This window comes from Lineus longissimus, chromosome 3 (genome assembly GCF_910592395.1).
Source record: "Lineus longissimus chromosome 3, tnLinLong1.2, whole genome shotgun sequence".
NCBI lineage: Eukaryota > Metazoa > Nemertea > Pilidiophora > Heteronemertea > Lineidae > Lineus > Lineus longissimus.
In genome coordinates, this window is record NC_088310.1 from 26,526,637 (window position 1) to 26,553,669 (window position 27,033).

The 27,033-nt window shown below is 41.4% G+C and overlaps 6 protein-coding genes and 1 long non-coding RNA gene across 20 annotated transcripts in view; 4 read left to right on the plus strand and 3 right to left on the minus strand.

The window, feature by feature from the left end:
• Positions 1–4,781, plus strand: part of LOC135484440 (kinesin light chain-like) — a 32,246-nt gene extending 27,465 nt beyond the window's left edge. For 13 of the 14 annotated variants that reach the window (XM_064765909.1, XM_064765907.1, XM_064765901.1 and 10 more), the window contains one exon: positions 63–4,781. In XM_064765909.1, coding sequence (XP_064621979.1) covers positions 63–146 — 84 coding nt within the window. In that variant the 3' untranslated portion in view covers positions 147–4,781. The remainder of the gene's footprint in view (positions 1–62) is intronic. The other variant, XR_010446450.1, reaches the window with a different exon arrangement.
• A 1,160-nt stretch (positions 4,782–5,941) lies between these two features.
• Positions 5,942–7,247, minus strand: LOC135485218 (uncharacterized). The gene is made up of 2 exons (XR_010446536.1): positions 7,121–7,247; positions 5,942–6,564 (listed from the first exon to the last, which is right to left on the minus strand). It is a non-coding gene; the product is annotated as an uncharacterized LOC135485218 (long non-coding RNA).
• LOC135485217 (mitogen-activated protein kinase kinase kinase 20-like) lies at positions 7,248–9,324 on the minus strand. The gene has a single exon (XM_064767041.1). The coding sequence runs from the start codon at positions 9,010–9,012 to the stop codon at positions 8,077–8,079; it is 936 nt and encodes a 311-aa protein (XP_064623111.1). The 5' UTR covers positions 9,013–9,324; the 3' UTR covers positions 7,248–8,076.
• Positions 9,325–10,083: 759 nt separating this feature from the next.
• On the plus strand, positions 10,084–12,491 carry LOC135485219 (probable serine/threonine-protein kinase DDB_G0267514). Its single transcript, XM_064767042.1, has one exon. The coding sequence runs from the start codon at positions 11,038–11,040 to the stop codon at positions 11,908–11,910; it is 873 nt and encodes a 290-aa protein (XP_064623112.1). The 5' UTR covers positions 10,084–11,037; the 3' UTR covers positions 11,911–12,491.
• Positions 12,492–13,093: 602 nt separating this feature from the next.
• Positions 13,094–16,810, plus strand: LOC135484441 (arylsulfatase-like). The gene is made up of 7 exons (XM_064765914.1): positions 13,094–13,211; positions 13,519–13,822; positions 14,258–14,407; positions 14,542–14,654; positions 14,851–15,073; positions 15,246–15,410; positions 15,560–16,810. The coding sequence occupies exons 2-7, from the start codon at positions 13,570–13,572 to the stop codon at positions 16,177–16,179; spliced, it is 1,524 nt and encodes a 507-aa protein (XP_064621984.1). The 5' UTR covers positions 13,094–13,211; positions 13,519–13,569; the 3' UTR covers positions 16,180–16,810.
• Positions 16,811–16,881: 71 nt separating this feature from the next.
• On the minus strand, positions 16,882–26,853 carry LOC135484881 (uncharacterized). The gene is made up of 12 exons (XM_064766577.1): positions 26,689–26,853; positions 26,009–26,129; positions 25,650–25,843; positions 25,057–25,382; positions 24,808–24,925; positions 24,170–24,241; positions 20,732–20,998; positions 20,045–20,165; positions 19,685–19,878; positions 19,090–19,414; positions 18,854–18,971; positions 16,882–18,578 (listed from the first exon to the last, which is right to left on the minus strand). The coding sequence occupies exons 1-12, from the start codon at positions 26,788–26,790 to the stop codon at positions 18,386–18,388; spliced, it is 2,151 nt and encodes a 716-aa protein (XP_064622647.1). The 5' UTR covers positions 26,791–26,853; the 3' UTR covers positions 16,882–18,385.
• Positions 21,105–23,005, plus strand: LOC135484443 (distal membrane-arm assembly complex protein 2-like). Its single transcript, XM_064765915.1, has 5 exons — positions 21,105–21,146; positions 21,372–21,625; positions 21,761–21,987; positions 22,179–22,341; positions 22,571–23,005. The coding sequence occupies exons 1-5, from the start codon at positions 21,126–21,128 to the stop codon at positions 22,908–22,910; spliced, it is 1,005 nt and encodes a 334-aa protein (XP_064621985.1). The 5' UTR covers positions 21,105–21,125; the 3' UTR covers positions 22,911–23,005.
• Positions 26,854–27,033: the final 180 nt, after the last annotated feature.

The window sequence follows — 27,033 nt, forward strand, 5'->3', positions numbered from 1 at the left end:
TGGCATGGCCATGCATGGATCGGACAGTTCTAAAGAAGTTTCTTGTTCTTTTCTATTCACAGGATCAGCGACGGCTTTCTAGTGGTAGCCTAGCACTGCGTGGACGAACTGCCAGCTCAGACCAGTTAGCAAAACAACTTTTTTAGCAGCTTTGTTAATTGTAGTGTTTATAGGCTTTATTCAGCTGTGCCCACAGTTTCATGGGGAGTTCATATTCTAACCATATCCAGATGTACTTTGGGACCACAGTGACACCAAATGTTGACATTTGGGGTTCGAATCTGAATGTAGAAATTGTTAAGAGAGTTATGGACTGTCATAACTGTTTACATTCACAGCCTCAGAATGCCCTCAATGAGAACGTGTGCTTGACGAGAGTTTGACTACATTGATAGTAACTCTGAAGACATCTTCAGGATTGGCTTTTCGGTGTCGGCGTCATTGCGATTATATCCTTTCGAGCAATGTTGCGGAATCTTTCCTAACAAATGTCCTTCTGTTGAGAGAAGGGCATATAGATACAAGACCTTCCTGTTCTTGTGATTTATAATCCTGCTTTTTTATATCCCGACACATTTTGGAATTTTGGTGACGATCACCTCTATTCCAAAAGAACATATCCAGATATAAATGATCGGCATGATCGGGGAACAGTGGGGGTCTTCTTAATATCCTGTTTTTCGGGTTAAAAAAATTGTGTACTAGTCTTTCTGTGCTTTCCCAATGTACATTTGGATGCGGTGATCTCTGTGGCATTTCAATGTATACATATCTTATGTAGAGCATTTGCATTTAAAATCACGGTTCTGTGATATGTGTGCAGAGAGTCGCTGGCTGTAGACTAATAATCATTAGCTTGTTGCAAGGTCTTTTTATTTCCAAGTGGATGAACTGCAAATTGAAAACTCAAACAGTCTTAGGGTTTATAGGAGTGATTTTGTAACTAATTGTCTGTTTGTAAACACATTACCAACGGGATTTTCACAAAGAGTCAATTGTTTTCTGAAAATTGTGTTTAAATGACACTGCTTTTTCATCAACACTACATACATGTGTGTTTATGAAATTGGGTTTATAGATACCGGGTATTTGAAATAGTGACGTATTTTAATAGTTGGTAAGCACCTGAAACTGTGGGCACAGTGTTTTCATCTGCAAGCTCGGTGTGATATGCTATATGGTTATGTAAAGCATAATCATTCCATATAGGACATGACATATATCCATGGTCTGCATGCTGCATGTGTGTGTAGGGTCCGTCTTGTTATCAGAGTTGGGCAAACATAGTGCAGCCATGCCACTAATCCGGATGGGAAAACGTTTGACCTTGTCATGATGACGGTTGTATTTGACTTGGCTGTGCAGATCTTTCTAATCGAGTGCGTGATGGACGAATTAGTCATGAAATAGGACTTGTACTCTTTCGGGCCTGGGACTGGAAACATATAGATAAGGTTAAAAAACATGTTAGACCTTCAATTTTCTGACTCTGACAGAAACTTTGAGAAAAGAAATGAACCTCAAGTTCAGTTTTAGTGTTCCTTCGGGGACTGTCTGAGGGCCTATGATCTACAGGTTGTCGTAACCTCTCTCGTTCACCTAGAGGCCCAAGTCTGAGCCCTGAAGCCTAACAGAAGAATGGTGATGATGATGATGATGAAAAACACCTCACCTTGTGACAAGGAAGAGCAATCTGGTACTCGTGGTTCTTAACTTTTCTCAACTTCTGTCCTTGTGTCTTCTTCGCTGTAAAGTTGCCTAATCTAATGTGCCCTCGTTTTCATCGGTGATAAAATGTATTCAAATTCTAAATATTATGTGAATGACCGTCGTATTCTAGATGAATATCCACGTGGCAATAACATGGCTTTTGTTATGACTGCTGCTGAGCTTCTGAAAGACTGAGGGCAGTCATGTCGTGACAGTACAATTAACCTAATTTCCGGTGTAATGGAAGAAACGCTGTTCTCGCTTCATTCAAGTATATACACTGCCGTACTTTTAACGTGTGATAAAAGAGAAAGAGTCTGTTCTTGTAAATTTCATGCCCACCGCACATGATGATTTTTAACCCGATTTTCTGAAAATGCTGATTCAGGGCCGAGGACTAGGCTCTCATGTAAGACCGGAATGAGCATGTTTAGAAAATTGGAGAAAAAGAGGATCAAGTGTGGTAGGCATTATTGACTGGATATCTCTTAAAATTGTGCTGATTCTAATATAATGTGCAAATCTTAGTAACAACATACATTGTAACCAAAGTTGGAAATGTGAAATTTAGGATATGTAATTTATTAAAAAGTTGTGACCTATGTATTTGCATATGGAGTAGGGTTATGCTTGTCAGTGCAGTAGTGGTTTCAGAAACAAAATGTTGAAAAATGGCAATGATTAATTATTGGATGAATAGTGGATATCTTAAATGTGACTAACTATAGAAAGAAAATAAATAGGCTTATTTGAGAGTGAATGTCCTTGATATCTTAACTCACCCATGTCTAAAAGTGTTGTGGGTTTTAATAATAACTTCAAGATTAGTATATGGTTCATTGGTATGCACTGACTGTTTTGCTTACTGGCCATGATAAACACAATCACTTCAAGCCGTGTGACAAGATAGTAACTACCAGTTTGTGATTTTCAACAGTTTTTCTATACATATAAGCTTATGAGCTAATCTTCAATGTGTATGTGCCTGACATTTAGACCACCACAGGTTGGTTAAACAAGTAAAACTGAATTGCTGTCAGTCAACTGAATTAGAGTTTGTCCATACTAAGTAAATTTAGAGTGAGTTTGTCCAGACACAGTATACTTAGAGTGAGTTTTCCATTCAAAGTCTACTTAGTATGAGTTTGTTTATGATAACTTGACTTAGAAAGAGTTTGTCTAAAGGTGGTCAATGTCTTGTGTACATTAATGTACACAAGGCCTAATCTGATGCACAGATTGATTTAATCAGCCTAGGGTGGACTTTCATCCTGATCTGTTGGCCCCTGGCCTGTAGTTTCTTATGAATCTAGTTGTACCTTTACAGATGTATGTTTACTTTCTAGTGGCGAGTTTAAAGTCGCCTCTGTTAATGTAAGTTAAATTTTGTAAATTATGCTTTGTGTAAATAAGTTGCTCATAGTTGTACAGCATAGGTGGGATTATTTGACCTCATATTGTAAAGTGGTTGGCACATGGGAAACTCAATTCTGTGAGTGCAAGTTGGAGATATCAAAATTTGGCATTCTTTTTTCTCATAAAGGCTATTATTCCTCGTTCTAAGGAATTGTATTCTATCGCTCCATTTTGCATTCACAATTTAAACCCTGTCTAGCCCAATTTAACAGATATTGCACCCAGTTTTAATCCTGCTGCCAAGGTGGGGATGTTTAAATCATGTCGCGTAGTTGTTTTCTCCTTGATTGCACCCCATTCACAGAAATCAAGAATCTTCATGACAAAATTTTACCCAAAATCTTTTGACGCAATCCTGAGGACTGTAGGTTTGTGTCTTAACACCTTCAGCGCCGAACTACGTTGATCTACGTGGCCCAAATCCCCCTCTGAGCTGCTTATCAGAGTCTCATGGACTTCATGTAAGAACTACGCCATCGCCATCTTCAGGGCAAGGTAGGAACTGAAAAGGGCAAGGCAGGAACTGAAAAATCGTTTGGTCTTTTCAGTTCCTGCCGTGCCCTGAAGATGGCGGTGGCGTAGTTCTTTCATGAAGTCCATGAGACTCCGTGTAAACATGCTTCCATACACTTTGGTGGCAAATAGTTGAACTGGGCTTTCTCCTTATTTTCACTTTAATTTAAAAAGCACTGATTGCAGAACCATGGCAGTTGAAATGATTACATATTACTTGGCCTAGGGTACAGCTTTTTGAGAGAAAAAATGTGACAAGTTGATGTGGTCAAATTGGAGTCTTTGTTCAGACGTGTGCATTCAAGACAACAATGCTTCGAAAATTCTTATGATCTAGTCCTGAGGTGATGAGATCCTACCCTGGTCAAGGGCATGTGACCTCTTTCACGTGAGGAGCTCTTGGTGTACTGGGCCTTTGACTATCTTCAGGACAACTAACCCAATTGCATGTCACTTCGGTAGGAACGCTGTGCCCTCTCATTTCGATCTGAATTGTAGCGACAAATGTTCAGGGTGGCAAGCAAATATTTCATTACTAAGAAATAGACTGGTATGGAGCTCATTGCTTAGGGATGGGCTGCAAAGGGCATAAGTGTTTAGCTTTGATATGCAATAGAATTAAACGTGGTTATCACTGTAATTAGTTTGATGAATCTTGTAGCCCTGGTGGTATACTTTCTGTGGGCTGTTTTGCTGGGTAGCTTTGACTGAAAAAATTCATACTCCTGATTTGGAATATAGATTTTTGGTAGGAGAGTAAAGCAGTTTAAAATGAGAAACGTGACCTTGTGTGAGGTCCCTTTCATTGTGGATTCAATATTCCAGATAGAATTCAGAAAACTACTTCTGGAGTTGGAAGTTGATTGGTCTTGTCTTGGGATGAAGGGATTCATATTGATGGGACATTTGGGACACCCTGTATTCTTTGTCTCTGTGCACTGATGGCATAATAGTTCTGGCTTGACCAGCATTTCATCGGAATCTCTCCCATACCATATTGTACCATTTCTCCACAGTGCTGCCACTCTGAACAGTTGAAGCCGAGCCACTTTATTAAGCTGTTGGTGTAATAAATGTATGGTATACTGCCTTTCTTGTCTGTATGCTAATTGTGGTAATAATAAATCTGACATAGCTGGATACATGATACTTGGATTGTTCATTGCTAGACTTGGGAGTTCATGTTTCAAATACATGAAAGAGACCTCGAAGATTACAGTGTCACTAACCTGGATGGTCTGGTTGTGACGATGTCCCTGATCTGGAAAATCTGGTTGTGTCAAAGTCCCTAATCATGAAAGTGTCCAATGTCCAAATAAACCTGGATGGTCTGGTTGTGTCAATATCCCTCGCCCAAATAGTGTGGTTGTGACACTATCCCTATGCTGGACTTTCTGGTTGTGACAGTGTCCCCAACCTGGCGTGCTGGATACTCGGGTTGTGACAGTGTCCCTGATCCTGACATGTTTGATAGACTGGTGGTGACAGTGTCCCACAACTGGCATGCTATTAGTCTGGCTACGGCAGTGTTGATCCCCAGTATAAAGCTTGACAGCCTGGTTGTGAGAGTGTCCCCCAACCTGGCATGCTTGATAGTCCAGTTATGGCAGTGGCCATGTTAAAGGTATGTACCAGCGTCTCTTCCCCACGGAAGACAGCCCGGTTCTTGTCGACCAAAGACAGCCTGATTGGGTCCACTCTGGCCCTACCGATGTTAGTGTGGTGGTGGTCTGAATGGCCACGTTATGAGTACAGTAGTATGGTTGCACTAGTGTATCTTCCTCCACGGAAGACTGCGTTTGGTTGTTCCTGTCGACCAAAGACCGACTGATCCATTCTGGCCCTACCGGAGATAATATGGCTGTGATAATGGTCATATAAAGGGTATTATGGTTGTGCTGGTGTCTCTTCCCTACATGATAAGACAGTCCCGTTCTTCTCGACCGAAGACAGATTGGTTCAGTCCATTCTGCCCTAACTGGAGATGGTCTGGTTGAGGTAATGGCGAAGAAAGGGTAGTATGGTTGTGCCAATGTCTCTTCCCCCACGGAAGACAGTCCACTTCTTTCTCGAACGATGCCAGATCGGTTCTGTCCACTCTGAATCCACCAAAGCTCTGTATGGTTGTGACACAGTCCCTACCAAGTACAGTCTGGTAGCGACATTTTTGTCAACCGCGCGGTTTATGGCTGGAGCAATGTCTTAACTCTGCACAGCCCAGATGCGAGGCGGAAAAAGCAACATGAACAGGGAATAGATAATGACATTGCGATTAACCAACAAATCAACCCAACAAAATGGCATTTATTCAGGCATTTATTTACTGATACATCTAAACCTAAAACATCACTTCCGCATCACGTGAAGGAATGTTCAATGTTCAGTCTAGCTGTGGCAGAAGTCTCGGGTCTTTACCGAGAGCGCCTGGGAATAGCGACGCTGAAGTGGAATTGAAGTAGCGTACTAGAACATCCAATATAATGAAAGACACACATCCCAGTTTTGCGTTAGGACTCAAATAAGGTTGTGCAGTGAAAGGAGCTAAATTATTATGGAGTAAAGTCCTGATACATCGTTTTTGATTCTGCGAGAAATTATCGATACACTAGATAAGCTTATTGGCTTCACGATCTAAAATAGTCCCGCGTCCCGCCACCAGCTCCAGGGAGACAGACTCGACTTATGCGGTTCTTCCCTATCCTCTGCGCTTTAGAGGTCCAGCACCAGATCCCTGCGGTGGTTTGCCGCTGGGAAGGAAACGCTCTTGCCCAGAGCCCGGTGCACCTCCCCTGTTTGGGTATCGTCGGGTGATGTTGGATGGTGCCTGAGTGACAGTCTCAGTCATTCCTGCTCCAGAGCCAACGTGTACTTTTTGCTTGGGCAGTGGGGTTAAACCTGACCTTGAACCGCTGCGATTTGGACGCCCTAGAAGACAATGCAAGATGAGACCAACTAGCATTTGAAATTGATTCGGTATGATCAATGAAAGAAAGAATAGATAACAGGACCTTGTCCGATTCGTGTAGACTCTGATTATTTGCAATTCATTTTTTTCGGTAAAGTGATGTGAATAGCCTTGATTTCACTTACTGGTCACAATCAGTACAGCCTACCGCACAGACTTATTGTGGTGAAATTTTTCATGAAGGGCTTGGACGTAACGTAGATCATGATGGCTAGAGGTCTTTTATTATCATCGGTTCTGTCTCCGCGACGCACTAGCGGTCTTCTTCATCAATGCCCGCACCCCAATATTGCGGTAACAATAGGTAGTTGCAGGACGGAGAAGGAGTTGTCAAGACGAATCATGCCCGGCCTGTACATAGAAGACAGCGGCGCAGTGGCTTATTCTGTTCGTCTTGAATACGACCTTCTCATTCTGATGTCCACCACACCAAAAGGTTGAAGAACAAGGCCAAACCCTTCTTTCCAAGTTTGCAGATTCTTTTGATTCGCGGTCACATTGGACAAGTTAACTCACCATCAGATAATGTCAAGACAGCCAAAGTGACGACAAGGAATACACAGCAAGCAGACGACATTCTCGAACCTCTTTCTTGTCCTAGCCAAACGATGTTGTTCCTCTCCTTGTCTCTGTTCTAATGAAATTGGTTAACTTCAAACCTTTGATTTGAGTGTCAGCCAATCTATTTTTAAAAGCTTTGCAAACACCCATGTAACACAAAACTGATAGCTCGGAGGGAATCACAACCCATTAGAAAATATATAAGACTCGTACTTTATAACATGAGTTATTTACACGTGCAGGCTATTTCAAGACAAAATGAATGTCGGACGTCTACATGTGGGACCTCGAACAACTTATCATACAAGACCCGGCAATCCCCTAAAGAAAATTCGTCACCGCCATGCAAACATTTTCATCAAAAAGTGTGATGTTTTTCCGTCGCTCATCTCAAATCGGTCTTACGAGGACAATGTCACAACCAGACGACTGCGATATAATCACTTTAAATGATATTACTTAAAGACCTGCCAAACCCTCTTAGGAATTGAGACGGAATAGGATGGGAACGTGGGATGGAAGTTGCCTGAAGACCTTGGTGATACAGTTATTTTCGTCTGCAATTTGAATACTTAGTCACTTAGCACCTCATTCCGCACACGATAATTGGATAGCGACACTTGGACTGGTTGGCCTACAAATGAGAACTAAAACTTGACTGGTTTAGATACATGTAAATATAGACTCTATATCTATATTCGCGTTTTCGGGAGAAGTTATTGAGCAACAGGTGCAAAGGCATAATACTATAAAATCGACCAGGTACCGTCCTGCATCCCTGGCTGGGACGAGTGTTCACAGACGAGCACCACTTCTATTGTAATGAGGGCAATGTGTTTTTCCGAAAACAGCTTTAAAAGAAAAGCAGTGTGGCATACGAGCAGGTCATTTATAAGTTTTTAATTGTGATATTATAGCTCAGTTGGTCGTCCTCTCAAGTCGACAGCAGCAAGTTTAGTCAATATATTCAGCACCTCTTTGATACCAGGCCTTCCATGTGACTCATGGTGCCAGCATCGTTCTATCAGGCCGCTCAGTTCTAACGGACACTCCTCCGGCAGTTTGGGCCGTTTATGAGACTCGCACACAGCCCACATGATCTGGAATTCGTTGTCCATTTCGTGAAAAGGTAACATGGCAGTCAGCATTTCCCAAAGGACCATCCCAAATGAATACAAGTCCGAAGATGAACTGGCGTGCTTGGCCATCAGCACCTCAGGTGGCATCCAGCGAATCGAACCCACCACCGACACAGTAGTAGTCCGCGCCAAGCACGTACAGCAACCAAAATCACAGAGTTTCGCATTGAAGACAGAATCAAGGACAATATTCGGCGACTTCAAGTCCCTGTGGACGATATTGCGCTGGTGGAGGTAGACTAGCCCTGCTGCTGTTTGTTGACTCCAGCGCCAGAACAACTCCCTCGGGACTGTCCGGTTTGTTTGGATGTAATCAAAGAGGGAACCGTTTGGTGCGTATTCCATGATGACGCTCACCTGCGGACAACCGTATATATCGTCTGATTCGTCGTCACTACAATAATCATACAATTTGATCAAGTTCGGGTGCTCCAGGACCCGCCAAATATCAATTTCACGTTTCACATTCTCGAGCTCAGCATCACCATGAAGGACCTTCATGGCAACGTTTTTATTTTTCGACGCCCAGTATCCTTGGAAAACGTCCCCATAACGACCGCTTCCTAGGAATGTCTCCCAGACGATTTCCCCGAATGCTCCTTTGAGAACTGGGACGGTGAAAGTCCGACTGGTCCTGCGACAGTTCATCATGTTGAAGACCGAATACTGATCCAACGTAGACCGGGTTACTGTCGTTAGGGAGGGCATCGGGTCGGTTCAGCAGAACCCAGAGACAGTTTGGATACGCCAAGACGATACCGAAAGCCTGTCGTCAAGAAGACTCAACACCTGATGCACGAACAGACCCAAAGACAAAGGTCACTTGGTTGCCAATCTGTCACATTCACAAACTAGCTACTCCATCCTTGATAACATGGTGTTTCCTCAAAATGAGTAAAGAAATAGATTCCTTGGAGGAAAGATAATCCACAAGGTTTCACTTTCTTTGTTTTCACATCATCAATCGAGCACTTGTCACAATGTATATCACACCAACCTAGATCGTGTATGCTCAATGTACAACATAGTCTTTTTAAAGCATGGGCGAAGCATAGGCCTTTTGTGCTTTGCCTTACATTCTTTCTTTGCCTTTGGTATTAGGAATACAGGCTTAATCATAGTAAGAGACATGTTTGCCCCATGGGTGGAGGGAATTGTGACGTAGAACCAAAATAGCCATGAACATTGGCCTACCTTATCCCCAAGCCAAACGATAAGAAAGTCTTTGCGTGATTATGGATAATTGTACCCAGGATGTCAAGATGTTCACCTTATCATTCTTAACAGAAATGACAAGAGAAAGGCATCACCATTCTTAACAGGGATTGGGATAGGAAGACGTCCGTCTTGGCACAGTAGGACATCCATGTTACTCTTCTTTATAAATGGAATTGTCCTCCCCAATTTTTCCTCCTAACGACATTCTTGTGGACATTACCCAACCTTTACCTGTATAAAAAAGGTCAATAACAGTAGCTTAACAACCAAGTTGCCAATGTATTTGCTTCCGTCTCTGGTAGGAGTATATACATTCTGTCAAATGATCTTAGTCTTTTGATTTGTCACGTTTGAAGTTAAATTTGAAGCTATCACATCATGCGTGTGTCCTCGATTTCACAGCTATTTAACTAGCTGATTGTGTGAACTGGGCCTAGCATTCTTTGATCGGTTTTGGCTGGCTAAACCATTGACAAACGTCTTCAAGCTACAAGCGACTGTTTATCATTCATTGGTTATTGTTGGCAAGTCACAACTGTAATCGTTGGCTTGAGAAAGTAGGCCAAACTCCAAAGGCTTAGATCTAAATATTCAAGCCCAGCAAATAGTATGCAATGATTTGATAGTTCATGTTTGAAAAATCAATCTATAATCCTCTCTGCTTTATGGATTTGTCAGTTTGTCTGATTTTGGATCATCAGGACGAATCTTCCCAGCCAGCGACGACCAATCGTTGAAGATTATTGAGGAGTACGTTTGATGTTTGAGTATCAGGACAAATATTTCTAGCCAACGACTGACGACCGTTCGTATGATGGAGGAGGACGCTTCAAACGACAGAAATCTTGGTTGTGATTTCAGACAATTAAACTGTCTTAGGTAGCCTGGCTAGGGATGTGACTTTCACTGGTATAAGGAATCAGTAACTGGTCGCAACAAGAGGAATGTTCCCTTGGTGACAGACATCTCTTGAGACAACACACCGTCGTCCAAGAATGTCCTCGTGATATCTGTCCATACGTGTCCTCGGGCTAGATAATTATCGCACCAACATTCGCCTCCCAGTCTGAGAGACAGATCGGCATTTCTCGGCTGATTTTCTTGGTTGGAGGGGCATGCTGATCTCAATCCCACACTCTAAAAGCCACAGAGTGCCAATTAGGATATAATCCACAGACACAACATCGTTAAAAGAGGCTTTCGGGATCACTTTTTTTCTAAAGACTTCAGCAACGTAGTTTTTTATGTGTTAGAGAAGCACTTTTCCGTATTGACAAAAACAGCTTTTTGGTGTTGATCCATACCGGGCGCATGCCAGTCATTGTGAGGCGTGTGAGACATACAAAAGTTATAAGAGGATTACTTTACAAGTTGATAATAGTCGATGGGAAATTCAGAGTAGAAATTCCCAATATCAATATTTGATTCGTCGAGTGGATCAATTACTTGTACGAAATGTGTAACTGTAAATGGAATACGACTTGGTAATACTAGACTAGAATTCGTGTTGGCAAGATGTCCAACGGACTACCGTTTGATTTCCCTAACTTTAATGGACATTTCGGTGAGATTCTTTGGACGGGGTACTTAGGATGTGGTCGCTATGGTAATGTTTACCATGGTTACCTGATCAAAGAAGGGAAAGATGTCGCTGTGAAGGAAGTGAGAGGAGACATTGACCCGAGACAATGTCGGACTATCCTGGGGGAATGGTGTTTCCTGAGACACCCGAATGTCCTTAGGTTCTTTGACTTTCACATGGAGACTACTGCTCTGAGAGGCACGACTTTGCACCTGATGTTGGAGTACGCCAAACACCGTTCTATAAAAGACTACCTCCAACAACACCAGGTTGTACCAGATCACAATTTCCTGCGCTGGAGCTTACAGGTTACCGGAGGACTAAAATTCCTCCACAGCAATAACATCATACACAGACACCTAAAATCATCCAATATTCTCTTGGACGCAAACTACAATGTTAAGTTATCTGATTTTGGGTACGAATTCGTTAAAAGGAACCTTTATAAGGAATTATTCGTGGAGGTTTCTTGGATTGCGCCGGAGCTTATCCGGGGGGACCAATCGGTGGAGGCGGTCGCTTCGGGCGGGAGCATTGAGGCCGATGTGTTCGCCCTTGGCATGGTCATGTGGGAGATGACCACTTGTGACCAGCCATACAAGGAGAAAGACAACCAGTACCAGATCATGTGGGCGTCCTGTGTGAGGGCTGGGAGACCGAGGATCCCTCAGAACTGCTCGGAGGAGATCAGTGAACTGATTCAGGACTGCTGGCACCAAGTGCCCGTCATGAGACCAGATGTCGAGAACATCCTCAGGCGGCTGGAGGAGATTGAACTGCCAAGAAGTGAACAGAAACGGGTCTGATTGTACCGACGTTGGCTTTAAGCTAAAGGAACTTTTAGTTGGTCAGGATGAGTCCCATCAACCTACTTTGGTCATTTCGTCCATAGTATGACCTCGTGGTCGTTGTATGAGCTAGGCGGAAGACCTGCCAGGGCATTTCGCATTCGGACTACACAACGTACCGCTGGATCTTTGTTTCAATGAAGACAAAACGTTGTTTACTTTTGGCGCAGTGTGTGGCGCTGTCCCGGATGTTGTCTGTTTCGAGAGCAGGACACGACATTGGTTTGGTTGTGTCACATCCGCTCGTGCGCTCCCGTTGTATGATCATACTTGATTTTTAGTCTACCCATTGCAAAATATCCTCTTTTATCAAAATACATTTATCTACAGTAGAATGTATTCGGCTGATCTACTAGTGTGATTGTTCCAACAACGATATTTGATGGTTTGGTTATACTGTCAACTCGGAAAGGTCACGTCCTGTCTGCCCTCTGCCGATGTCAGAGGGATCGAGAGGCGCGTCAACGAGGAGAGATAGATTTTACAATAACTAGATAAGGTCCTCATATAATATTCATAATATCAATAAATATACTCTCTTGAAAACAAGTATTTGTGTCTGTGTTAGATATATGTATTTGCAACCTATACTTAGTACAAACTGTCTTACTCGTCCCTGTCCTGTCTGAAACTGAACGCATGTGAAGACAAAGAGACAATCAGAATATGGAACATCCTACCAGTTACACTTCTACAGCTACCAAACCCCAACCTCTTCAAGACACACCTTATTCAAGAATTCAAGACAGGGCATCTAGTCATCGTACCACCGAGAGGGCATTACAACCGGCCGCGCCTGGGTAGCTCAACACGATCAGAGCTACCCCAGGCAGTCTACTAGACTTTTAAATCACTGTACATATGTTCCAAGTTTATACAAGTTTCAAGTTTACAAGTTGCAAGTTTCAAGTTTACAAGATTACAAGTTTCAAGTGTACAAGTTTAAGTTCGATGAGGAACCGAACCCGCCACACACCAGGACCCTGGTTACAATGCTTTAGCCCAAACCAGTACAAGATAGATGTAGATGAGACAATCTGTCCGCCAACAGACGTTTTACTTTGTTCAATAACACCAGGTGGCAGCACCAGATAATTCTGCTCAGTGCTGCCATCTGTATGTACTGAAACATTGTATTTCTATAGTCTGCTCAATTTTATGTTCTGACAGAACATAATCACCATCTGTTGATGTTTTTCCTCAACGAAACGCTTAGTGATGAGGTGACAATTTCTTGAGGAATGTGTGTTTATTTGCAGGTAGCAATACGTTGATAGATCTCTGCGTCTGATGGTTTTTATAGATTTTTATGAAGAGAAATGACAAGAAATGTACACGTCCACAGGCCAGTGATACAGGGTGGCCCAAAAAAATATTTTGCTAATGTTACCATTCTTCTGTATTCCGAGATGCGGGCTTGTCAGTGCATGGCTGTAGGGAGTTAAGAGCTAAATAAGCCATTAGTGTGTGTCTTGATGATATCTTAACAGTGAATTCATAGAAATTACCATCCAAGTTAGGAAACTTTTGTCCATCCTTTCCTACTCTGCTATTTAACTATTTCAGTAAGCCCGATTGCTGTGATTCTCATCACAAGTGCAGCTCGGACAAACAACAATGACAGGCCTAATAAAAGCCATCCAATTTATCACCATACTCAGCACACTCTTCCTGACAGTTAGCAATGCCAAGAAACCAAATTTCATCATATTCCTTGCTGATGACATGGGTTATGGCGATATCTCCTCCCATGGTCACCCGAGTCAGGAGTATGGAGCTATAGACAAGCTCGCTGCAGAAGGGATGCGATTCACCCACTGGTATTCTGCAGATGTTGTTTGTACCCCAAGCAGAGCTGCCCTCCTTACTGGTAAGGAAACAAGTTGCACTCTGGAAGATGGGCTGTCTGAGTGGCACAGTGGAAACATCACTACCTGTCACTTCTAATGTCCTGGGTTCAGTTCTCTGTCACTCCTGGTATGCTCATGTCACATTCTGGACAGCATAACTCTTCAACAGCATAGGCTTCCTCCAGGTGCTCCAGTTTCCTCCTACAATGCAAACAGCCTAAATATTGTCTACAGAGCAAATAATGACATGCTCTCAATTCACTATTCATAAAAATGCACTTGGAATCTCAATCACATAATTTCTAGAACATAGTGGACTTTTCCTACCAGGTGGCAAAAATGAGACAGCTCTATAATGATCAGAGATCTTTCCTCTATAAACTATTTTTGGGGATAGAATCATAAGAGCAACCTCAAAGTGTTCAATATGCATGATAATCTTTTCTTTATTGTAGGGCGTTACCCACTAAGGTATGGCTTATCAGGAGGAGTTCGAGTACTTCTTCCCCATCATTTCAGCGGGCTGCCAAAGTCTGAGATAACAATTGCCGAAGCTTTGAAGGATGTAGGATACAACACTGGCATAGTTGGAAAGTGGCATTTAGGTATGGTCTTCTTTCAGCAGTTATTTTTCTCAAGGTTGAAAATGTTTCACTGTCAATCACTCAGCTTCCTTTGTGAGCAGTTATGGCAAATTGTCCTAAAGCAGATCAGATATTTTCTTGTTGTATTCTTGCAGGTATTAATGAAGCAACAAGGACAGATGGAGGCCACCTACCACATAATCATGGTTTCAACTACGTGGGCAGTATTCTACCCTTTACTCTAGTATGGGACTGTGATACTAGCAAGGTAAGATAGTTCACCATATGACAGTCAAAATGACACACAATACTCATACATCGGGATTGGTCAAACACAAACCATATTGAAAGATTGTCTTTCTATTAAAGGGGTACCAGTTTTAATGAAAAAAACAAGTGAGATTTGATGAGGACAGTTATTCTATACGCGCGAGTTTTACTGTAACAATTGACCCTGATTTCAGGTTCACATGGAGGAGGCAAACAGACACCGCTGTTTCCTGTATCAGAATACAACAATCATCCAACAGCCGATAGACCTCCATAACCTATCCAGTCGATTTCTTCACGATGCCAAGGCATTCCTCCACGACAACGCCGACCATCCGTTCTTCCTCTATTACCCCTTACCACAGACTCATACACCAATGTTCAACATGCCACAATTTGCTAATAAATCTAGGCGAGGTAAGAATGTAATCATTAGAGGAGTTTGAATTACTTTTCATGGGCCGCCTTCGTTAAGTTGGACAACGTACAGTCCAAATGAATGTAGAAATGTCAATTGTTATAAGGGTAGGCCTACAAGTGTGCGTTGTTTTCAGAGACGGTGACCTCAATTGGTTCATTATTATTTCAGGTCGCTATGGAGACCAGATCAACGAAATGGCATGGACCATCTCTGAGATCATGGACACTCTGAAAACATTGAGGTTAGATGAAGATACGCTGGTCCTCTTCCTCTCAGATCATGGACCACATTCGGAAGTGTGTTCAGAAGGGGGCGATGCAGGGATGCTCAGAGGTAAGCGCTCAAAGATAAACAGAGGGAAACAAGACATAAAGCATTAAATTTGATGATTGACATTTTCATATCCAGACCAACATCCCAGCACCCCTTATTCAGACCCCCAGTAGTGAGGATGTTCAACTGTTTCTTTAATCTCTCTTCAGGAGGCAAATTGTCGTTCTTTGAGGGTGGTATCAGAGTCCCAGCCATTGCTCACTGGCCAGGCAAGATCAAACCAGCCAGCGTTTCCCACGACGTCATCAGCACCATGGACATCTTCCCAACGATACTTGAGCTAGCTGGAGCAAAGGAACAAGATCAACTACTCGATGGTCAGAGCATAACAGACATTCTCTTTGAAAAGGGGCATAAATCTCACGAGATTCTCTTCTACCACTTGGAACGGGACGTTTTGGCCGTCCGGTACAACAATTTTAAGATACATTTCAAAGCTGCTGGGCTTCCCACCGAAAAATTCATCAAGCATTTCTGTCCCGGTGGATTCCCAACTAAAAGTGTCATGCTAGGTGAAAATCATATCGTAGCACTACCGTTTGATAGTCCTTTAGTCTATGATGTTGAACGTGATCCTGGGGAGAGGTACCCCCTGAATCCTAGAGATTATGACAATGTGATCAGGGAGGTTCGGGAGGAAATTGCGAAACATTTCGCGACTGTTACACCCACGAAATGTCTGTTGTATGGAAACCATGCAAATAGGAAAGTTATTCCCTGTTGTAATCCACCGTATTGTTTCTGTAATTTCCCAGGAACCCAACAATGATCCTTCACATGAGACATTGTGCCATCATATCCAGTCTGCTTACAATACATAATACCTATTCTATTGTGCATAATTCACACATTTTATTATAAGAAAATTTATATTGAATGTATAGACGAGCTGAAGGTTGAATTGAAAGCACATGATGTTCAGTTCACTTGCTGCACGCAACGTTTTTTTTAGTTAAGACGATGTACAATTTCGAACATCCCAGATAATTGCATTTATTACCATATCATCTTGCCAACACTGATGTCTGTTCGACCTCATGTTGATCCAGAATGCCGACACCAGCCACAATGTTTTCAAAAGCTAATAGCTCACTTGATCTGCAAATCATGTCTTTACGCGACAGGGAAGCTAATGTACAAGTAGAGGAATGATTTTAATAAATAATTTTGAAACAAAATTTTCCGGGAAAGATCGAACTACTTTTGCTGAATGGGACCAAATCAGTTACTTAAAACTGGTGGTGACTCTCCAGGTTAATGTTTTAAAATGAGCATGTCATGTGAGAGTCATATCGTTAAATGGCACGTGGTGTAATTATGTAGTCTCTATACAAAGTTTTAATGGTTTTTATATGCATTTACGTATATTTTTGGTGAATAAATACCATGTGAAGAAGTAATTTGTTATTGTTTGTTTTTACTCATTATTTCAAATTTGGTCCTGCTGACAAACTATTGAAAACTAAAGCCATTATAGAGATTATCATATCCTTTAATTTAAAAATACAATGACATTATTTGTAGTCTTGTAACAACAATATTTCACACATAGTATAGGGTGCAAGCATTCCTGAAACTACACACTGATACATCTACAGAAAGAATCCATGGGAACTTGCACAAATAAATAAAGATTGCTGGGGCTCAGGACACAAACCAGCGATCCAAATGGCCCAGTGATGAAAGTTAAAGGGAATCTAGAGGCAGCAGCCAGGTAGGGGAGCCCGCATTAGGGTAATCAAAGTCATCACTAGAGGTCTCTCATCACACAGTACATCAAAACTATTCACATTTGTCCAAGGAATATAGTCAATGCTGAATCGAACGCAGCAATCCTCTAATAGCGCACGTTGATCACCTGAAGCTAGCCAATTTCACCACCTTGCCCATGCCTTTAGTGCCCCTAGTTCTTGCCATATTTCTGAAAACAGTTTACATGTTGAGAACATCTTCTGAATGCTGCCCCACTGAACAGAATTAAAATAAACTAAGAGTACTGGAACTCGAAACTATGTACAATCAAAAACTATCATAATATATTAGCTATATATCATCTTGTTCAATTTATCCATACAAAAAATAGCTTGCCAATGTACCATCAATATTTACAAGTTGTGAGGCAAAAAGAGACTCCAGGTCAGAGACAACTAAGACTCATGATGAGATTGAATACCTATAACTGGTTAGAGCATCCAATTGCACATGACCCAAAACAACCATGCAAAAACATTTGAGAAAAGGCAACTAACAAAGTCCAAGGTAACAAGGAATGCTCAGCAAACAAAAACACCTCACAAAATGTGAAAGGCATTGGTCTATGGTATATCATACAACTTTCCTTCTTCTTTATTAGAGGTGTTCTTCTCCAGGGACAATCCTCCTTCATTGGCAGGATAAGTTTTCACGTGCTACTTTGTTGAGGCACCAATTGGGTTTATTGACCTAGTGGCAAGTTACCGAGTACTTGCGTTTCAAATGATTCCTTTGCGATATCATTCTAATCTCAACCACAGTTTTATTCAATGGCAAACTAAAACACTGACACTCACTAATTGACATTCATGATGAAGTTTAATCACAGCTGGCAGCACAAGTACACATGCTTCTTCATCTGACCCACACACAAAAGGTGTCAGTCACCTAAAATGCAGGCCAGTAACCAAACAAGTGGAACAACAGCAAATGCATTTTCAAAGTCCTTGTTGCACATGTGTGCACAAGTTATGTTGCTCTCCAAAAGGCATGTGCCATCCTCTTAGCCATACACTGTCAAGAGATATTGTTAAGAGATATAATCCTACAAGCACGACCTAGTTTTTGGCACATTTTCAGGCTAGTCATCCTTATAGAAACCTGGATGATATGGCAAGTCAAAAGCTAAAGGTGTGAGCCTGAATGACTTGATGTTAACAGCACAACCTCCCTGCACAAAGAGGGACAGGGGTCAGGTTAACGTTTGGTCACATTGTTGTCTCTCATATTTTCTGATTGATTCGAATATTTGGGTTAGCCATCGGGTCGAGGAACGGATCCTGGTCAGCAGCTGCCCGGCCGTATCTTGAAAAGATGATCAGGACTGTGAGGAATCCTATCAATCCAATGACTATCACAATCAGAAACCGTTTCATTGTAGCATTTGGATCTCTCTTCTGTTTTGTTTGCCTGGACCTGTAAGAACAGAAACACTTAAAACAGCGATCAGCAACCAAACCTGTCACCAACAAGGCAACAATTGATACGATGACAGCCAAGTTTATATGAGACATCGGCTTGGTTCTACGATACAGCCCTAGAAAATGTAAATTAAACACTTACTTCCAAAAATAAACAGCAGTGGTATACACTAGCTCATGCTGAAGAGAAGGTTTGTTAGATCTGACTCTTTACTAGCTCATGCTGAAGAGAAGGTTTGTTAGATCGGATTCTTTACAAAAGGTACTTACTTGAACCAAGCTGTAAACCAATGGAATGCAGGTCGTCTCTTGTACTTGTCCTCATCGTGGTCAACAGACTGGCTTTTGATATCCTGTCCTCCAGTTGTGTCATAAACTTTTCGAGGTGCTGTAAAAGAACCACACTCATGAGATTGGCAAAGAAGATGATGCATTTCATTCTTTAGAGGTCTTTTTTGAATAAAATGGCCACTAATCTTTCCAGTTTACCCCTAAAGTGTACTTACTTGACGAATAAGGAGGCGGTTGTTGTCCACCAAGCGTCCCCATAAACGCCGACAGATTATCCATGTTCACTTTACTCTCAACTGGTTTCGATTCCTCCTTTTGATGGTGCATCTGTTGTACTGACATACTAGGTGTTTCGTGAACGTGGTGTGAGTGTGCGGACGCTCCTGCAGATTGTAACTGTGATCCAGTGTTAGCTATCACAGGTCTCTGTGGCGTGTCTTGACTTGACGTATATGTGTTTGTGGTCTGTAATGACTGGACTGGGGGCGATGACTGTTGGCGAGGTTCAGGGACAGATTCAGGGATTGCAGCTTCCTCAATCTGCAAGACAAACCACTATTTCATCAAACATTTACTCATTGATTGCTACATCAGAAATTCAACATTCAGGCACATCTCTAAGAGAGAAAAAATCCTCTTGACCGAAATTTCTGTGACATATGATAGATTATACTCAAAAATAACAGTTTCACACTTTGTATATTTTAAGTTTTTTAACACAATTTCAATGCAGATTTTCACCAGGTTTTACTTTCGTGAAAAGCTCTAATTGGTGCATGGTCTACTCTAATGCAGTTCAAGAAATCTTACCAATGGCAAACCAAGACCAGCCCTGGCCCAATTAACGGTAGAAAGCACCGTCCTCAATGTTTCTGCAACAGGGGATATAACATTTGGAGCCGGGAAAATCCCAGTTCTGCATGATGGGCACTGGTATCCTGCCGGGGCAGTGTTGCCAGGTAGTTGTCTGGCATAGGCATTCAAACAAACCAAATGGAACACATCTGTAAAGAGAATCAGGAATCATATAGAAGTGCTGTGATAGATGATTAATTTTCTGATAATGAGTGACTGTGAGGATGCTTCTAGACACAAGAGACAACGATTGATTCTCACTTATACGTGGAGATTACATCTTTAACACCGTGTTCTTCAGTTGAGTAGACTTACCATAACATAATAAACGAACACATTCACTTTGTTCTTCATTGTCAAGTCTTCCACTGCAAAGTTGACACACAGGTTTATAATCACTGTCTTGCAACCATCTCAAATAGGACTGGACGATGCACTGGAAAAAAGGAATGGCTTTTCATATTATACACAAGTGCATTAGCTTGGTTCATGTGCGAGCCACAGACAACACAACCATGACTTTAATTGACAACAAACCAGCAGCGAACAAGACTAAGAGTAAGACTGCATGGATCAAACAGATAATGTACTTTTCTTCCTTGTGCCACGTTTGTTTCGGCTCTGAACAGCCACCACTTGACTCTGCACTTGACTCGGACTAACACATACGAAGACACGTTATCGTCCACACCCATGAAATCACATGGGGATGTCGCGTAGTGATTTCCAACTTGTAAGTTGTATGTCAAAACAACAAACAACTATCACTCAACTCGTCACCAGTACTAGGCATACACTAACGACATTACATTGTTTACAAGTCGAACATAACAAGCCAATCGTTTCCTACAACTGCCATGATGGCAGTCCAGAGCTAGCTTTGCTTAGTCATCACATCATCGATATACTTGTAATTTGTATGTCGGCCTGTGCACAGACAGTGCATTTCGATGTATGTCAAACATGATGAATAGACAGGATCAGTTCAAAGTAAAAGTTTACCTTCGGATGGTTTGCAACCAAGCAATGTTCACAAACATTCACACGATGTTCAAAACAAAAGAGATTCGTCACTTTCTTTTTGGGGCATTTACACAGCCCCATATTATTCAGTTTTGGTAAAAATCGGCAATTTGAAGCGAGAAACAATTCCAAACTTGGCAAAAATTCTTCTGCCACGTAAATGGCCTTCACCTCTGTGACCTTTCTGCGCCGGCGAGACTGCTCTCGCAACTTCGAGATCCCAAAAAGGAGCGTATTTGATATAAACTGAGCAGTAATTCGGTAAATTTTAATTTCTTAATTATTACATCGTTTTGCTTTAAAATGTTTTTTACGTCCATATTTGCTTATTTCTCTTTTCATTGTTCAAAACATAAGCGACATTCAAGAAAAGATGTTGAAAAATGTGTTTCAGGTGCCGTCAAACTTCTCTTTTTCTTACTTTCCTGTTCATCAATTTCTTAACTTTACACATTAAATATTTGTATCAGAAGCATTTCTGAAATTTGACTTCAACTGTCTAACCAAGTTTAAATTCAGAAACCCATGACCATTGACAACTTTAGTGAGATAACTTATCTTAGGCTACATACATTACAAGGCTGAAGGCATATAAAGATGTTTATTTCTGATTTTACAGAGACCTCTCTTGAAGAATGCGTGGTCCAAATGCAGCTCTGGGGGAATATGTCAGCAGCAGTTACGATATTTTAGGTTTTCTGAAGAAGATGAAGATAATACATCACCTTTGGATCCAATGGTCCCGCAGCGTAGTAGTCTTGGGAGGCACAGGGATTTCATCACCAAGCTGCAGACAAGATTTGACTTTGAACCAGAGACAATAAGAAATTGGGCCCGGAACAAGAAACAACAGCTGCTTGTTGTTGATCAAAGGTAAGCTTTACATGTAAATGGTGGAAAGTTAGCCTTTCCATTGTGTTCTTTTATAGGTTCATTGATTGATTGATTGTTTTCTTGTATTATGAGACTTGAGAGTCAACCCAGATTGATTGAGAATTTTTTTTTCAGATATAATTCCAAGCGCTTGCAATTACTTGGCCCTGAACTGGCTGCAGCCCACTTTGTATGTCCTCGGGGTGGAACAGTCAAGTTTGAAGGAAACGACCGATGGTTTACTAAAGATCCAAAGGATGGCTTAGTGCCATTCTTGCCAAACACAAAAACTCCCGGAATTCATGTAGAAGCTATTGACTTATCAGGCGTTCACATAGTTTTTGAAGGATTTGATAATTTATGTAAGTAATTTCTGAATTATACACTTATGCTCAAATTAGAATAGAGACTAGAAATACCTGGGTGGAGTTCATCACCATGTCTTTGACCGAATGGTACTAAAGCTGCCCTCAGGCATAAAGTTGACCATTTTTATTCATATTGGAAGAGAGAAAATAATGAATTTTCTAACTTGACTTCTTTTCCTTTTCAGTGCGACTCAAACGCATCAAATATTTAAGTCTCAGTGGCTGCCTTTTTGTTGATGATTGGTGCTTATCAAGATTGCACGTATTGAAGGAATCGCTTCTACATCTCGACATTAGTGCATGTCCTAACGTAACAGAGAGGGGCATTGCTACACTGCATCATTTAACGTAAGTAATTTCAATAAATGATATATCTCAGAAAGGCAGGATGAGTCTCTAGAAAAGAGAATAAGATACAGCAAACAAGCACAGAAGAATAAAGCGTCTAATTATATCAATCATTCAATCAAATTGTTATTTCTATGATGCAACGTTTCAGGCAAGACTCCTGTTCAAATGCGTGCTCCCATCAGTAGTAGTAATACGATTCTAATGCTTGTCATTCTTCAAATTTCAGAAATCTTCGAAAATTGAATATAACAGATATGCCAAACGTAGCTTATAAACAATTAGTGTGCTCTCAACTCGAGGAAGAAATGCCAAACTTGTTCATCAGTGGTGTGGATTATAGTCCAGAACAGTCAGATCGAGAGTTAGAGGAGGCTGAAAAGATTGAAAAAGCCAGAAGAGAGTGGCAGAAAGTTACTGACTTTGATCCGGGATACTTAGGAGAACATTTAGCAGGAGTGAAAAAGTTTCAGAAATTCTTGTCACTATTACCTGAGACAAGTAGAGGAGGTATATTTGATGGTTGGTTCACTCCCAAGTTGAAACACAAGGAAGTAACAGAATATTGAGAGAAAACATATGAATAGAACTTCTTTTTGGAAACTTTTCTGAGACAATTGAAAATGTTTCAGAATGTGGAGTCAAATAAATCATTGAGTTATTGTTTTACAGAAAAAATCAGTTTGTTTGTTTGTTTATTCATTAATGATGTGTTGTTGAAATTCATTGGCACAACTAATTGGATCAATTATCACTGTCACAGACAGCAAAGGTGCGCCGAAAGGCTCAGTTATTAAGATAGCTTACAATGGTAACATTCCTCAGCTTTTGGGCAGAGGGCTGATCCAGACACGCAATGCAATTCTGACAGAAAAAGCACACAAGAAGATATATTTTTCATCATAGCTTTATTTCACAAAATTACACCAATCATTTACATGTAGGTCTGGTACCATATACGGTGACCTTCACTATTCATGAACAGGACAAATCTCGAAAGTGGAGGGCGCAGTGTACCAAGAATACAACGGTGCCAAATTTGTATGAATCATTGTCACTATTTCAGTCACCATCTTGCAAAACATTTGACCCTTCTGCTGTTAACCGTAATGAATCTGAATATTTTCTGAATTACCTATATCACGATTTCTACTCTAAAGGACCAATAAAACTGTAAAAAATAACTTACAAATGGATGATTTGGAAAAAATTGATTGGGACCTATTTTGTAAAGCCTCTTGTCAAATGATCAGGTGGTTTTTAGCTACATAATCATCAAACTTGGGGAACAGAAGATTGAATGTTTTAAACAGCTTTGAAATTTGGCTGATCACAACTCTTAACTTGATCACAAATCCAGGAAGACACAATTCAACTATTTTTATTTATGAATACATGAACTCTTGAACAAAAAGCACATTGACAACAAAACCATCTAGTGGAAGATACGGGCAGATCATAGAACCTCAAATACAAGAAATACAGAAAAATCCAATTATCTTGATAGGTTTTGAACGTTATCCTCTGCCAGTTGAGCTATACCACAAAATACACTAGTTTTTACATCAATTGGTCGAATTCGAGGCATCTAGATTCTGCGATGGCTCTCAAATGTCGAGAACTGCTCAAGTGTCGAGCAGACAATTTGTCACAAACGCAAGTTTGAATTTAGGTCAAGTTCCATTTGGATTCGAGAGACAAGTGAAGGAGGCAGAACACAAAGGCAGTATATGAAAGAATACATGACACACTTTGTGTCTCTTGGATAAATGAAAATACTTGAGTCAAGTCTCTGGCATATGCCTTATGCACCTCAGTGTGGTCAGTTTTGGTACTGCTGGTATTGTTGATACTGTTGATAGCCTTGCTGATAGTTGTAGTTTTGATTCGAACCAGTACCCTGAAACAAACAATAAACAGTACCGTTAGTTACTTTAATACTACCACGCTTCATATTTTCTTACAGATTAACACCTTCAGCGCCGAACCACGTAGATCTATGTGGCCCAAATCCCCCCTCCCCTTGGAGCTGGTTATCGGAGTCTCATGGACTTCATGAAAGAACTACGCCATCGCCATCTTCTGGGCAAGGGAGGAACTGGAGTCTCATGGACTTCACGAAAGAACTACGCCATCGCCATCTTCAGGGCAAGGGAGGAACTGAAAAGACTTCAGTGCCTACCTTCCCCTGAAGATGGCGATGGTGTAGTTCTTTCATGAAGTCCATGAGACTCCGATAACCAGCTCAAAGAATGGTGATTTGGGCCACGTCGATCTACGTGGTTCGGCGCTGAAGGTGTTAATGAAATTTTCTAAGATGACAGATAAGGTTCGACTTCCAGTGAATTTGCCTGACATTTGTAATTCTAACTCGGCACTAGTTTCTTCCATACAAAATTGAAAGAGGCAGTCAATACAATGTAGGTTGTTTCCACCAGCATAGGTCACATTTAGGTCAACACTTACGGCATTATAACCTTCCCAGTTGCCATAATTGTACTGTTGTGAGTCGCCACCATTGGCGGATCCATCATGAGCGCCACCACGCCCTCTCTTGCGCGACGAACTTACATCATCGTCAGCCCTGGAAAAAAAGACCGCAGATTGAGAAACCTATCGTAACATACAATAAACAACGTGCCCCTACTTCAAGAGTCCAATTTCATGAATTATCTGTCTACAGGGCCAAATAAATAATGTGGGATGAAAACCTACCCTCTCTTCCTCCCGGTATGTTGTTGTCCACCAAGCGTCCCCATAAACGCCGACAGATTATCCATGTTCACTTTACTCTCAACTGGTTTCGATTCCTCCTTTTGATGGTGCATCTGTTGTACTGACATACTAGGTGTTTCGTGAACGTGGTGCGAGTGTGCGGACGCTCCTGCAGATTGTAACTGTGATCCAGTGTTAGCTATCACAGGTCTCTGTGGCGTGTCTTGACTTGACGTATATGTGTTTGTGGTCTGTAATGACTGGACTGGGGGCGATGACTGTTGGCGAGGTTCAGGGACAGATTCAGGGATTGCAGCTTCCTCTATCTGCAAGACAAACCACTATTTCATCAAACATTTACTCATTGATTGCTACATCAGAAATTCAACATTCAGGCACATCTCTAAGAGAGAAAAAATCCTCTCGACCGAAATTTCTGTGACATATGATAGATTATACTCAAAATAAGTTTCACACTTTGTTTATTTTTAGCTTTTTAACACAATTTCAGTGCAGATTTTCACCAGGTTTTACTTTCGTGAAAAGCTCAAATTGGTGCGTGGTCTACTCTAATGCAGTTCAAGAAATCTTACCAATGGCAAACCAAGACCAGCCCTGGCCCAATTAACGGTAGAAAGCACCGTCCTCAATGTTTCTGCAACAGGGGATATAACATTTGGAGCAGGGAAAATCCCAGTTCTGCATGATGGGCACTGGTATCCTGCCGGGGCAGTGTTGCCAGGTAGTTGTCTGGCATAGGCATTCAAACAAACCAAATGGAACACATCTGTAAAGAGAATCAGGAATCATATAGAAGTGCTGTGATAGATGACTTATTGCTGATAATGAATGACTGTGAGGATGCTTCTAGACACAAGAGACAACGATTGATTCTCACTTATACGTGGAGATTACATCTTTAACACCGTGTTCTTCAGTTGAGTAGACTTACCATAACATAATAAACGAACACATTCACTTTGTTCTTCATTGTCAAGTCTTCCACTGCAAAGTTGACACACAGGTTTATAATCACTGTCTTGCAACCATCTCAAATAGGACTGGACGATGCACTGGAAAAAAGGAATGGCTTTTCATATTATACACAAGTGCATTAGCTTGGTTCATGTGCGAGCCACAGACAACACAACCATGACTTTAATTGACAACAAACCAGCAGCGAACAAGACTAAGAGTAAGACTGCATGGATCAAACAGATAATGTACTTTTCTACCCCGTGCCAGGTTTGTTTCGGCTCTGAACAGCCACCACTTGACTCTGCACTTGACTAGGACTAACATATACGAAGACACGTTATCGTCCACACCCATGAAATCACGTGGGGATGTCGCGTGGTGATTTCCAACTTGTATGTCAAAACAACAAACAACTATCACTCAACTCTTCACCAGTACTAGGCATACACTAACGACATTAGATTGTTTACAAGTCGAACATAACAAGCCAATCGTTTCCTCCAACTGCCATGATGGCAGTCCAGAGCTAGCTTTGCTTAGTCATCACATCATCGATATACTTGTTATTTGTATGTCGGCCTGTGCACAGACAGTGCATTTCGATGTATGTCAAACATGATGAATAGACAGGATCAGTTCAAAGTAAAAGTTTACCTTCGGATGGTTTGCAACCAAGCAACGTTCACAAACATTCACACGATGTTCAAAACAAAAGAGATGCGTCACTTTCTTTTTGGGGCATTTACACAGCCCCATATTATTTAGTTTTGGTAAAAATCGGCAATTTGAAGCGAGAAACAATTCCAAACTTGGCAAAAATTCTTCTGCCACGTAAATGGCCTTCACCTCTGTGACCTTTCTGCGCCGGCGAGACTGCTCTCGCAACTTCGAGATCCCAAAAAGGAGTGTAATTTGATATAAACTGAGCAGTTAATTCTGTATAATTTTAATTTCTTAATTGTTACATCGCTTTGCTTTAAAATGTTTTTTACGTCCATA

Coding starts and splice junctions, on each gene's coding strand:
- LOC135484441 (XM_064765914.1), top strand. CDS start 13,570: ATGACAGGCCTAATAAAAGCCATCCAATTTATCACCATACTCAGCACA. Junction 13,823..14,257: donor CAGAGCTGCCCTCCTTACTG/GTAAGGAAACAA, acceptor TCTTTATTGTAG/GGCGTTACCCACTAAGGTAT. Junction 15,411..15,559: donor CGATGCAGGGATGCTCAGAG/GTAAGCGCTCAA, acceptor ATCTCTCTTCAG/GAGGCAAATTGTCGTTCTTT.
- LOC135484881 (XM_064766577.1), bottom strand. CDS start 26,790: ATGGGGCTGTGTAAATGCCCCAAAAAGAAAGTGACGCATCTCTTTTGT. Junction 26,130..26,688: donor TGGTTGCAAACCATCCGAAG/GTAAACTTTTAC, acceptor CCTTTTTTCCAG/TGCATCGTCCAGTCCTATTT. Junction 24,242..24,807: donor ACTGGGAAGGTTATAATGCC/GTAAGTGTTGAC, acceptor TGTTTGTTTCAG/GGTACTGGTTCGAATCAAAA.
- LOC135484443 (XM_064765915.1), top strand. CDS start 21,126: ATGTTGAAAAATGTGTTTCAG. Junction 21,147..21,371: donor TGTTGAAAAATGTGTTTCAG/GTGCCGTCAAAC, acceptor CTGATTTTACAG/AGACCTCTCTTGAAGAATGC. Junction 21,988..22,178: donor TGAAGGATTTGATAATTTAT/GTAAGTAATTTC, acceptor TTTCCTTTTCAG/TGCGACTCAAACGCATCAAA.
- LOC135485219 (XM_064767042.1), top strand. CDS start 11,038: ATGTCCAACGGACTACCGTTTGATTTCCCTAACTTTAATGGACATTTC.
- LOC135485217 (XM_064767041.1), bottom strand. CDS start 9,012: ATGCCCTCCCTAACGACAGTAACCCGGTCTACGTTGGATCAGTATTCG.